General features: G+C 44.0%; 1 protein-coding gene and 1 pseudogene across 1 annotated transcript; one reads left to right on the plus strand and one right to left on the minus strand.

Moving 5' to 3' along the window:
• Positions 1-1,687: 1,687 nt before the first annotated feature.
• LOC129821589 (ribosyldihydronicotinamide dehydrogenase [quinone]-like) lies at positions 1,688-3,572 on the minus strand (annotated as a pseudogene).
• Positions 3,573-8,874: 5,302 nt separating this feature from the next.
• LOC129821524 (zona pellucida sperm-binding protein 3-like) lies at positions 8,875-11,753 on the plus strand. The gene is made up of 9 exons (XM_055879197.1): positions 8,875-9,356; positions 9,477-9,595; positions 9,686-9,789; positions 9,906-10,083; positions 10,317-10,434; positions 10,764-10,855; positions 10,935-11,026; positions 11,319-11,468; positions 11,588-11,753. The coding sequence occupies exons 1-9, from the start codon at positions 8,919-8,921 to the stop codon at positions 11,722-11,724; spliced, it is 1,428 nt and encodes a 475-aa protein (XP_055735172.1). The 5' UTR covers positions 8,875-8,918; the 3' UTR covers positions 11,725-11,753.
• Positions 11,754-13,409: the final 1,656 nt, after the last annotated feature.

The raw sequence follows: 13,409 nt of genomic DNA on the forward strand, positions 1-13,409 counted from the left end.
CTGAAACATAAACTAAACAAGTTCCACAGGCATGTGACTAACAGAAATGGAATAATGTGTCCCTGAACAAAGGGGGGAGGTCAAAATCAAAAGTAACAGTCAGTATCTGGTGTGGCCACCAGCTGAATTAAGTACTGCAGTGCATCTCCTCCTCATGGACTGCACCAGATTTGCCAGTTCTTGCTGTGAGATGTTACCCCACTCTTCCACCAAGGCACCTGCAAGTTCCCGGACATTTCTGGGGGAATGGCCCTAGCCCTCACCCTCCGATCCAACAGGTCCCAGACGTGCTCAATGGGATTGAGATCCGGGCTCTTCGCTGGCCATGGCAGAACACTGACATTCCTGTCTTGCAGGAAATTACGCACAGAACAAGCAGTATGGCTGGTGGCATTGTCATGCTGGAGGGTCATGTCAGGATGAGCCTGCAGGAAGGGTACCACATGAGGAAGTAGGATTTCTTCCCTGTAACGCACAGCGTTAATATTGCCTGCAATGACAACAAGCTCAGTCCGATGATGCTGTGACACACTGCCCTAGACCATGACGGACCGTCCACATCGATCCCGCTCCAGAGTACAGGCCTCTGTGTAACACTCATTTCTTCGACGATAACGCGAATCCGATCATCACCCCTGGTGAGACAAAACCGCACCTCGTCAGTGAAGAGCACTTTTTGCCAGTCCTGTCTGGTCCAGCAGCGGTGGGTTTGTGTTCATAGGCGACGTTGCTGCTGATGATGTCTGGTGAGGACTTGCCTTACAACAGGCCTACAAGCCCTCAGTCCAGCCTCTCTCAGCCTATTGCGGACAGTCTGAGCACTGATGGAGGCATTGTGCATTCCTGGTGTAACTCGGGCAGTTGTTGTTGCCATCCTGTACCTGTCCCACAGGTGTGATTTTCGGATGTACCGATCCTGTGCAGGTGTTGTTACACGTGGTCTACCACTGCGATGATGATCAGCAGTCCGTCCTGTCTCCCTGTAGTGCTGTCTTAGGTGTCTCACAGTACGGACATTGCAATATATTACCCTGTCCACATCTGTAGTCCTCATGCCTCCTTGCAGCATGTGTAAGGCATGTTCACGCAGATGAGCAGGGACCCTGGGCATCTTTCTTTTGGTGTTTTTCAGAATCAGTAGAAAGGCCTCTTTAGTGTCATAAGTTTTAATTACTGTGACCTTTAATTGCCTACCGTCTGTAAGCTGTTAGTGTCTTATTGACCGTTCCACAGGTGCATGTTCATTAATTGTTTATGGTTCATTGAACAAGCATGGTTAACAGGTTTAAACCCTTTAAAATTAAGATCTGTGAAGTTATTTGTATTTTTACGAATTATCTTTGAAAGACAGGGTCCTGAAAAAGGAACGTTTCTTTTTTTGCTGAGTTTACCAGCGAAGAGTGTGTGCAAGATCTGAAATACATAGTCATAGTGTTTGCCAGTGATGCAACAGTGCCAATACGGCGATTTAGTTGACTGGTGTTCTAAATACTAGAGTTTGTCCCCTTTAATGCCACAATTGCTAAAGTGAAAACCATTAGGTTTAAGGAAACCAATGTGATTTAGAGCATAAACAGCATGTACAGAGAAGAACATGACATTCCTCAAGTATCCTTCACACACTAGCTTTGAGCATGCTGTTGGGTGGGAGGGGCATGCCCAAGTGGATTGCAACAGAATGCCAAACTCATTGGCTGTGAGCTTCTGCTGGACATCCTCTGAGCTGGAGGCCCCAATCACCATCAAAGCTGTCTGAGTGGGGTGAAGGTACGCTGTATTTCACCCAGAAGCCCTTGCAGCCATGTGCGCCATGCCTCCAGCATGATTTTGAGCCTCAGAGGGGATGTGGGGTGGAGCCAGAACCTGGAACCTAGTGCAGGATGCTGTTCTATAGGGAGGCAATTCAATTATTCAATAACACTGCTCAAGTAGATAAAACATTAATTGATATAGCCAACTGAAGTAATTGGCCAATTAGCAATGGCAACCTGTAAGTCAAATACTTATAATAAAAGCAGACATCCAGTTGTGATAACAGATGAAAGCAGAAGCTCATTGCAGTACAGCAGTCCACATGCTGGTAGTGTCAGCCAAGCCTAACATACCTGCAGTGGCCACAAGGTGACATTCATGTCTCCATTGGCAATGAACATAGACCCTGGGATCCAGTGGTGAAGAGCATGGCTTTTCCTGTAGGGAAACGAGGTGAGACATTGAGGGACAACAGAAAGGGAACCATGAAGGAGAATGGCAAAACCAACCATTTGAAGTTTATTCAAGGCCCATTGCTGTACATTTCTCCTGTTTCACATTGTATAACGGCTGATGAAACAGTGTGATCAGAGTCATTCCTGATCATTGCTGGTTGACAATTCCATCTACACATGGCCTTCTAATCAGCAGGCTTTGCATTGGAGTAGATGCTTGCCAGTGACATCAAACCCAGCAGTAAACTAGTTAGACTAAACAAGTTCCCCAGCCTAGTTTCCCCTCCACTGTGGTAGCAAAATTCTTGCATGAGAAAGTTGCAAAAAAGCAATTGTTTTTTTGAACCTTTTTTTTTTTTTTTTTAATGAAACACTAGCGCCTTAATTGTTAACCAGAAATGACAACAGACCTGCATTGGGATTTTAAGGGATTGCATACCTTACCTTGAAAATGCCCTGTCTGTAAATTGCTAAAAGACCATTATTGTTGCAATACTGTTAATGAGGTACTTAGACCAAATCATTTCCAGTTTAACAGCTGCATTGGCCTTTCAACAGTGATTATGGGATTGCATTCCTTACCTTGATGCCCTGGCTGTACCTATTTTCTGAAGTGTAGGCAAATCCTAGTGTGAGCACCCGGTCCATCCTGCCCTTCATGACAGCAGGACAGTGAACCAGCACATGGGGACCTGAGATGTGGGAGACACTAGTCAACCAGTACCATGAATGGGTGCATTTCAGCCACCAGCCAAAAAGTAAAGCGCTGAAGGGTCTACACTTAAAATAAGTTCTAGGCTCAAGCTGATGAAGTCAATTTTCCTAAGTCAGTAGACAATACTACAGCAGATCACCTGGAATATGACAACCTCCGCTTCAGAGAGTTTGCGGTGTTCCTCAGTGATATCAGCAGAGTCCGCCCTCCTTCCATGCCAGCATGGTCTCCTCTCCATACTGGAAGTGCTCAGCATCCTTCACCTCCCCTGGTAAAGAATAACAGAAGTGAGAAAAAGCACTTGCCCACAGAAAAGAGTTATGACCTTATTAAGCATTTAACAGGCACTCAAGCTTACAGATTATTCACTACTGCAATTAAGCAACACATTGTTCAGTCTGTTACCAGTGATGTCTTCAGCAGTAGCAGAGGCTTTAAACTTCATGGCATAGAGGTCAGACACCTCCACCTTACAGCCCTGAGTAGTCAGAACTGTCTCAGCCATGTCTTTGGCTGCAGCGTTAAATGACCCAGTACTCTGGTGGGCGTACACGATCAGAACCTTCTTATCAGCTGCAACAGAAGATAAAAAAAATGAGATGAAAATGGCACACACAAACATTTAGGACTGTTACACATCACTCACCCATTTTGTATAGTGTTGCACTAAGGATAAAGGTGGCTTGGAGAGGAAACTGACTGTGACTGAAAAATGGCTGAGACTGCTGCTTTTGTAATGCTCTTTGGACCGAACATACCCTCTCACACAGCTGCCTGTCAATCAGCAATCAAGCTAATCATCTGTCAATTAATCAATCAATCTGTCATTTTTCTCTCCCTCTCCCCTGGAGAAGCTCAAATGGGTTTGTGCGACTTTTAGCTGATTCCGCCAGACATTTTATAGATAAAAGATATGTAGCACCTGGTTTTGAAATCTGTCCATGTTTTTCTACTATAAGAGAAAACAACAGCTGATTCAAAGGGGGGTGTGGTGGATTTCAAAACCCTTCCATGCACTTCCATACACTACAGCTTCCTCGGCAGAAGGAGGCTATCGAGGAGAGGAGGGCACTCTTCTGTTCGCCTACTAACAAATTGACACTCTCCTCAACCACTTATCGGTTTCCAGATCTCGGGTGAGAGGAGGAAGGACAAGTCTAGGAGAGGACAGACTTTTTTCCAATTGAGAATATCCCCCCTTATCACAGTTTTGGACAGTGTTCCTTGTTGCCTGTGAAGCATGCCAAGCATTGTTGAAGCTATTCTGGACAACATTTGTATCCTATGGTGCAGACAGTGTGGAACGACTGACCTTGGCCAACCAAACTATATCCCTGGGTTTTCGTATATGTGTACAGGTGCAGGTGTGTGCATCTGTGTGTGAGCTTAGAGTATTTTCATGCTGGCATCAGGGTGTTTTGTGTGTGTGTGTGTGTGTGTGTGTGTGTGTGTGTGTGTGTGTGTGTGTGTGTGTGTGTGTGTGTGTGTGTGTGTGTGTGTGTGTGTGTGTGTGTTCGCTATAGGTGCAGATAGGTTTCTAAAGGGATGGTATATTTTTGATAACATCCGAAGCTTAGCAGTAAACTTTCAAGGATTGTATGTAATTTATAACATGACATCTAGTGGCCTTTTTCCTCCCAGATTATCGCAGGTGTCTAATTATCAGTGGCCCTGTGTGGACTTACCACATGTACAAAATATAAAACAATCTGATTTTAAAATAGAAAATATGATGACAAGGCTATAAAAGGTTATATTTAGGATAACCTATCAGCTTAGTGAACACCATATTTATTTTTCTAGCAATGTCAATCTGTCTTTGTTGTAAATGTTTTGGCACGAAAGTGGTGGCAGTTGTGAAAAGTAAATAGTTGGAGGAGTTGCAAAGTTAATACCATTGTTGATTATGCTTTAATCATTAATTAGGCTTTTTTCTCTTAAACCATATGGTCGATCTACTAACAACACATGGACATTATGGACACATAAAAAAGTAATACTTTATATGAAGAAAAAAAGTGTTATTCAAGTATAAATGACCAAAGTTACCATAGTTTACCTGATAATTACCAAAATTACTGAAAATACTGGTAACTGTGGTAAATAACCTGTGTGCAACCCTATGTGCAGATGTGATTGAGTAGTTGTGCACTTTACTCTGCTGTGTTGCTCCTGTAATGTTGTTATAGGTCCCCTCTCCAGGCAGTGGTCTCTCTGCGGTTAAACTGACTCACGGGATGCGGTCTCATGAAAAGGAACTCTGACCAACACGGAAAAGACAACAAAGCCTGGGCAGGCCTACATCTGGACACACACACACTAACCCTGTTTCCATGGGGGTACTAAGGAACAACTGCTACTCATTAGCATTTGGGTATGCATGCATGTAAACACAGAATGAGCCAGAACATGAGTGAGACATATGGGTTTGGTTTGTCACGCCATTCTCTCTATCTCTATTTCTAAGTTTGCTTGACGTCAGTACAGACGTGCTTTTTTGGGGAGTCTTTTTGTGTGTGGTATGTGTGGACTGGTACAGGGCATTGCAAGATGGTAGCAGTCCAGTGTGAAGATATAGACTGAACAAAAATATAAACACAACATGCAACAATTTCAAAGATTTTACTGAGTTACAGTTCATATAAGGAACTCAGTCAATTGAAATGAATTCATTAGGCCCTAGTCTATGGATTGCACATGACTGGGAATGCAGATATGCATCTGTTGGTCACAGATACCTTTAAAAAATGGTAGGGGCGTGGATCAGAAAACCAGTCAGTGTGACCCCTATTTGCCTCATGCAGCATGACACATCTCTTTGCGTAGAGTTGATACCTTGATTATGGCCTGTGGCTGGGCAAAGTTTCTGGATATTGGCGGAAACTGGAACATGCTGCCATACATCAATCCAGAGCATCCCAAACATGCTCAGGGAGTGACATGTCTGGTGAGTATGCAACTAGGACTTTTCAGCTTCCAGGAATTCAGTACAGATCCTTGAGATATGGGGCTGAGCATTAGCATGCTGAAACATGAGGTGATGGCAGTGGATGACTGGCACAACAATGGGCCTCAGGATCTGCTCACCGTGTCTCTATGCATTCAAATTGCCATCGATAAAATGTTATTGTGTTTGTTGTCTGTAGCTTATGCCTGCCCATACCATAACCCACCTCCACCATGGAGCACTCTGTTCACAATGTTGACATCAGCAAACCGTTCGCCCACACATCGCCATACACGAGGTCTGCTGTTGTGAGACTGGTTGGGCATACTGTCAAATTCTCTGAAGCAACGTTGGATGTGGTTTATGGTAAATAAATTTACATTAAATTCTCTGGCAAAAGCTCTGGTGGACATTCCTACAGTCAGTGTGCCAATTGCACGCTCCCTCAAAACTTGAGACATCTGTGGCATTATGTTGTGTGACAAAACAGCACATTTTAGTGTGGCCTTTTATTGTCCCCAGCACAAGGTGCACCTGTGTAATGATCATGCTGTTTAATTAGCTTCTTGATTTGTGACACTTGTGTGTATTTGTGTACAACATGATAGAGAAATAAGTTTTTTGTGTGTCTGGAACATTTCTGAGATCTTTTATTTCAGCTCATTAAACATGGAATAAACAGTTTTTATATGTTGCGTTTTAAATATTTGCTCAGTGTATGTTTGGCCTATGCTGATGTGTTTTCAGGGTGCTGATGGTGTATCATGTGTTGCTCTTACTGGAATGTTTCTCAGTTCACTGTAAAGGTACATGTATTATGCTCAGTATGTTGTGAAGGTAAGGTACAGATGTAGTCGGAAGTTTACATACACTTAGGTTGGAGTCATTAAAACGCTCAGGAAGGAGACCCGTTCTGTCTCCTAGAGATTAACGTACTTTGGTGTGAAAAGTGCAAATCAATCCCAGAACAACAGCAAAGGAGCTTGTGAAGATGCTGGAGGAAACAGGTACAAAAGTATCTATATCCACAGTGAAAAGAGTCCTATATCGACATAACCTGAAAGGCCGCTCAGCAAGGAAGAAGCCACTGCTCCAAAACCGCCATAAAAATGCCAGACTACGGTTTGCAACTGCACATTGGGACAAAGATTGTACTTTTTTGGAGAAATATCCTCTGGTCTGATGAAACAACAATGTAACTGTTTGGCCATAATGACCATTGTTATGTTTGGAGGAAAAGGGGGAGGCGTGCAAGCTGAAGAACACCATCCCAACCGTGAAGCGCGGGGGTGGAAGCATCATGTTGTGGGTGTGCTTTGCTACAGGAGGGACTTGTGCACTTCACAAAATAGATGGCATCACGAGGAAGGAAAATTATGTGGATATATTGAAGCAACATCTCAAGACATCAGTCAGGAAGTTAAAGCTTGGTCGCAAATGGGTCTTCCAAATGGACAATGACCCCAAGCATACTTCCAAAGTTGTGGCAAAATGGCTTAAGGACAACAGGGTCAAAGTATCGGAGTGGCCCTGACCTCAATCCCATAGAAAATTTGTGGGCAAAAACTGAACAAGTGTGTGCGAGCAAGGAGGCCTACAAACCTGACTCAGTTACACCAGCTCTGTCAGGAGGAATGGGCCAAAATTCACCCAACTTATTGTGGGAAGCTTGTGGAAGGCTACCCAAAACGTTTGACCCAAGTTAAACAATTTACAAGCAATGCTACCAAATACTAATTGAGTATATGTAAACTTCTGACCCACTGGGAATGTGATGAAAGAAATTAAAGCTGAAATAAATCATTCTCTCTACTATTATTCTGACATTTGACATTCTTAAAATAAAGTGGTGATCCTAACTAACCTAAAACAGGGAATTTTTACTAGGATTAAATGTCAGCAATTGTGAAGAGTTTAAATATATTTGGCAAAGGTGAATGTAAACTTCCGACTTCAAATATATGTCATATGTTTTGCTTGGGGATATGTTTATTGTGAGTGTTGCCTATATCATGTGTTGTGCTGGGGGGTATACACTGAGTTTACAAAACATTAAGAACACCTGCTCCTTCCATGACAGACGGACCAGGTGAATCCAGGTGAAAGCTATGATCCCTTATTGATGTCACTTGTTAAATCCACTTAGATCTGTGTAGATGAAGGGGAGGGGACCGGTTAAAGAAGGATGGTTAAGCCTTGAGGCAATTGAGACATGGATTGTGTATGTATGCCGTTCAGAGGGTGAATGGGCAATACTAAATATTTAAGTGCCTTTGAAGTATTTTTACTAAAGTACTTTACACCAGTGGTGTTGCGTAAGGTTAGATATCAGACTGGGGCACACAGGCTCCAGGGGGTTATAACAGCACGAAGGAAACATATGCAACGCACCTTTAAAAGGTCCCCTCGTATAACGCAGACCATGCAGTTTACAGAGTGAACAGATGTCACAAACACTTTCATGTACACACACATTTTCATTCCAGAAGCGCCAATGATGCTCTGGGTTGGGAAATGGGAGGTATTACTGCCATCTTGTGGTCATTGTACAGTGTTCCAGTGCATTTTATGAAAACGAGCCATGGGTTCATCCTTGGTGTAAATACTGAGTGGAACATTTTAAGATAGGAATATTGATACATTTTTCATGTTTTACTTGTTACATTTGAAATCCATTTACAAAGACAAAGATGCTGATATTATCTGTGCTGAAAGTTTGAGTAATGACTGATCTCCCATGACGGGATTGGTAAAAGCTGTAGTGGAACCCTTGTTTTCAACCATCTTAGATTGTGTTAAATCAGTGATAACTTCAAGGAAGGGAAAAAATACTAAGGCTTTTTCAAAGTGTAAGAACAGAGCCAATCAGTGTGTTTAAACAATGCTGACAGGTGTGTGTAATAATCTTAGCTGGTAGGCAATTCACTAAATGAGAAACAGGGCGGAGTCATGTGACTATAAAAGATGTTCTTAGTACAGAGAGGTCTTTATTGTGGTTGCTGTAAAGCAGGCCATAGTCATAACAATAATCATCGTCATCAACATCATCATGGGGCAGCTGGCGCGAGGATCTCTATATTTATTTGTGCTTCTCTGTTTGGGCTGGGTTTGTGAAGCACATTGGAACTCACAGAGAGGGCCTGCTCGACAACCTGTCTCATTGAGCTACGATGATGTGTCATCAACTAAACCTGAGCTTAGGGAGCAAGTCCAGGACCAAGCCAGGCCCCAGGTCACAGCCTGGGCTCCTGATCCCGAGTCTGTTGTGAAGGTGGTGTTGACCCCTCCAGAACTTGTCAGGAGTGTGGGGGCCCGCTGTGGGGAGAGCAGGGTGCGGGTGGAGGCCAAACTGGACCTGTTTGGGACGGGCCAGCTAGTGAAGGCGGAGGATGTCTCCCTGGGAGGTTGTGTCCCCACGGAGTTGGACCTTTCAGCCCAGGTCCTGCTGTTTGAGTCGGAGCTGCACGCCTGTGGAAGTGTGCTGACGGTAAGGGCTTCAGTGTTCGGAATAGCTAGCTAGTAATTTAATGCGGTTCTACATGTACTGTGATTTCTTCCACTGCATGAAGGTTACTTAAATATGGTGTAATGTTTTTTGGGGTGTAAGATGACAGAGGACTACCTTGTCTATGCCTTCACCCTGATCTACACCCCAACACCGGAAGGTGTCAGTTCCATTGTCAGGACCAATGATGCCACAGTCTGCATTGAGTGCCACTATCTGAGGTGTGTGGCTTACTATAGTTCCAGAATAAATGTACCATTATACTATGATCTCAATGGAAACCTGATCCCTTACCCTCTGCCTACCCCCAGGAGACTCAATGTGAGTAGCAATGCCCTGAGGCCCACCTGGCTTCCCTATGGTGCTACCAAAGTAGCTGAGGACTCCCTGACCTTCACCCTTGCACTCATGAATGGTGGGTAATCCTCTGAACAATCTGGGTTCAATAGAGCACACCTACTGTTAATCCATCTATGCACATCTGCTCTGTTTACTGTACAGTGAGTGCATCTGTTTTCAAATGTTTCATAGACGACTGGAAGTATGAGAGGTCATCTAATGTCTACTTCCTGGGAGACATTATTCATCTGGTGGCATCTGTGCAGCAGTATCACCATGTGCCCATGCGTGTGTTTGTGGACAGCTGTGTGGCCACCCTGGTCCCTGACACCAACTCCACTCCCATATATGACTTCATCCAGAACCATGGGTAAGGGCCAATATGAAAATATATCTTATTGTCTTTAAATTTGCATTCACCCCCCCTCCTGCAACTGTCTTGAATTTAGACTCCCCTCAATGAGTGCTTTCCACACCTCACTCTTGTACTAAGGAAATTAATGTTTCCCCTTATCCATATATAGCTATGGTAGAACGCAAGTAGCTACCATCAGAGGGACCAGGATGTCCCACTACCCTCCTAACCTACCTTTGCCCATCCAGGTGTGTAACTGATGCCCTGCAGACAGGCTCTGTCTCCCAGTTCCTGGTCCGCTCTCAGCTGGACAGACTCCACCTCCAGCTAGAGGCCTTCCGCTTCCAGCAGCAGACCAGCCCCAATGTGAGTCACTTTGTCGGGGCTGCGGACAGGCCTTTGATGGGGTTATACCATAATGGCGTTTACTTAAAACATGCCAAATCTGAGGTTGTATTCAGTGTCTCAAAGTAATTCTAATCTAGAATTAGGTCTACTCTTAAATTCTTTGTTTCAAAGGTCAATCTCATCGTAGTTCAGCACTTCTGAGGTGCTTTGAATGTGGGCCATATGTATGCACGGCTTAGGACTTAATGTAAATATCAGAAACAAAGGGAATGTATTTGACTTGGGATGTGTGCATATGGTGTTGAGTCCATATTAAATTTCCACCAGTTAATAGAAATCTCTCATAGATCTACATCACATGTAGCCTGAAGGCCTCTGTAGCAACTGCTCCCCTAGACATGGAGCACAAGGCCTGCTCCTTCGCTTTAGGACCCAACCGGTATGCATGGGCTTCTCTTTGTCATTGGTATTGTTAGAGGCCTATCAATGGTATAGCGTCATAATCCACTCTTCTCCAGCTGGGTGGGAGCTGATGGAGATGATGAGGTGTGTGGCTGCTGTCAGACTTCCTGTGGCCAGAGGAAGGGGAGGAGTCTGCCCTCTGATACAGGTATGTGTTGTGTTCCCCCTCAGATTCTGCTGATGCATGCCAGGTCTTACAATGCCTGGATAGGTATTTTGCATGTCAAATAACATGTTATAGCAATCTGGTGCCCAACGACATGGTATGTGACCATTGGTTAATGCATGCAACATCGGAGCAGGGGAATGCTTGAAGATGAAGAAAAGCGTAATTGTACTAGAATGAATCTGACCTATATGGAGAAATTGTTTAAGTGATTTCAATGGCTAAATTAGCCCTATACAAGAGCTATGTGTGACTGGAGTTCTTCTCTCTCCAGATGTAGTGTGGGAAGAGGATGCTATGCTGGGGCCAATCTTCATTCAGGACACCTACGTGAAATGGGACCAGGAAGTACATGCTGGAGAGCAGGAAGTGCAGGCTGAAGCACAGCACTCTCATATGTTGGCTGAGGATCCATCTGAAGCAGGTAACTATGCTACAACACAAACTTTACCTTAATTGAGTGTTATTAATCTTAAAATAAATTGTTCCATGTAGCCTGAGCATTGTTGGATCACATTAAATCCAAGTCCTTTTGTATCCTAGGTGTCTCTGCAGAGGCAGTTGTGGTGGGATTGGTGATGGTGTTGGGCCTTCTCTGTGTGGGCATTCTGATAACTGTCCTGTACATGAGGAACAAGCCCAATACCTACTCCAGTGATTTACCCACAACCTTTAACTGAAATGAATAATAAACATGGCAGCAATGCGTTTTCTCTACCTACCTGGATGCTGTGTTAATTATTTTTTGTCTTTGCTTGGCGGTGGTTCACTGAGTTAATGTTCAGCTGGCCAGCAGAATGCATGATGGGCTTCTTGCTGCCACTCCTCCACTAGATGGAGACAGATGTTAGCCTGCTGTACCAGTGCAGTGTTTTGTAATTATCTTAGACTTCAAGGTTGAATCATTTGGTTTCCCATTGTCAAACATGTTTCATTGAATGTGAATAATGAGCATCCCAGATGGCGGTCCATGAGTTGTGGCTGTATTTTGGAAGGACTCGGTGCCTCAAAGGCACAAACACTAAACTTAAACCAAATTAATGTCACTGATCTAATCACAGTAACAAACACGATTTACTGTTAATCCATAGCACTGGCACAACATTGCTCATTTGGGTAGCAAACAAATTAAAATGACCAGCCGTGCTGACTGGTTAAGGCATGGTGATGGGTGCGTTCACTTAATTTATTCATAGGTGACCGAAGACTACCTTCAAAGTACATTGCTTAAGAGTCTACAATCTTGTCATTTCAGTTATTACGGTCAACCAGGTCAGTCTTACACCTGTTGGACTGACTACTGTGCTGCAAGTATCAGTCATGCTGACATGATGGTGTCATGACACAATTTATCCACCAAGGAGCAGAATTCTGCATGTTCTCAGGTCCCATGTGTGGTTCATAAGAGGAGCATCTGGGAACCAGCATATACCATCTACGGTTCAATGCAGCTAATTTAATAAATCATTTCTGGGTGACAATTAAGTACCTTACTGTGATTTGAGTTCCATTAAATTTGCCAAAAATGGCTCTTTAGCATAACTACATGTCCAAGTTGCTCATCGAGCATCCAATTCCAAAATGATGATTTAATATGGTTGAGCAATTAGTCCTGGCTTGCAGTCAGCATTCCATATTTATCCCAAAGGTATTCGATGGGGTTGAGGTCAGGTCTCTGTGCAGGCCAGTTTTTCTCAACAAACCATTTCTGTATGGACCTCGCTTTGTGCATGGGGGCATTGTCATGCTGTAATGGCAAGGGCCTTCTCCAAACTGTTGTGACAAAGTTGGAAGCACAGAATTGTCTGGATGTCATTGTATGCTGTAGTGTTAACATTTCCCTTCACTGGAACTAAGGGGCCTAGCCCGAACCAACAGCCCCAGACCATTATTCCTCCAGTTGTAACTATTCAGTGGGGCACGTAGAGTTGTCTTGGCAGCTGCCAAACCTAGATTTGTCCATCGGACTGCCAGATGGTGAAGTGTGATTCATCACGCCAGAGAACAAGTTTCCACTGCTCCAGAGTCCAATGGCTGCAAGCTTTACACCATTCCAGCCGACGCTTGGCATGGAAACCCATTTCATGAACCGAGGACAGACCATCTTTTTATGCGCTTCAGAACTCGGCCGTCCTGTTCTGTAAGCTTGTGAGGCCAATCCACTTTGCTGCCGAGCCGTTGTTGCTGCTTGCGTTTCCATTTCATATTAACAGTACTTACAGACCGGGGCAGCTCTAGCAGGGCAGAAATTTGACAAGCTGACTTGTTGGAAAGGTGGCATCCTATGACGGTGTCACGTTGAAAGTTACTGGGCTCTTCAGTACAGTTTATTCTTCTGCTAATATTAGTCTATAAAGATTGCATG

Source organism: Salvelinus fontinalis, chromosome 23 (assembly GCF_029448725.1).
Source record: "Salvelinus fontinalis isolate EN_2023a chromosome 23, ASM2944872v1, whole genome shotgun sequence".
In the NCBI taxonomy this organism is placed as follows: Eukaryota; Metazoa; Chordata; class Actinopteri; order Salmoniformes; family Salmonidae; genus Salvelinus; species Salvelinus fontinalis.

Coding starts and splice junctions, on each gene's coding strand:
- LOC129821524 (XM_055879197.1), top strand. CDS start 8,919: ATGGGGCAGCTGGCGCGAGGATCTCTATATTTATTTGTGCTTCTCTGT. Junction 9,357..9,476: donor CCTGTGGAAGTGTGCTGACG/GTAAGGGCTTCA, acceptor TTGGGGTGTAAG/ATGACAGAGGACTACCTTGT. Junction 9,790..9,905: donor CACCCTTGCACTCATGAATG/GTGGGTAATCCT, acceptor AATGTTTCATAG/ACGACTGGAAGTATGAGAGG.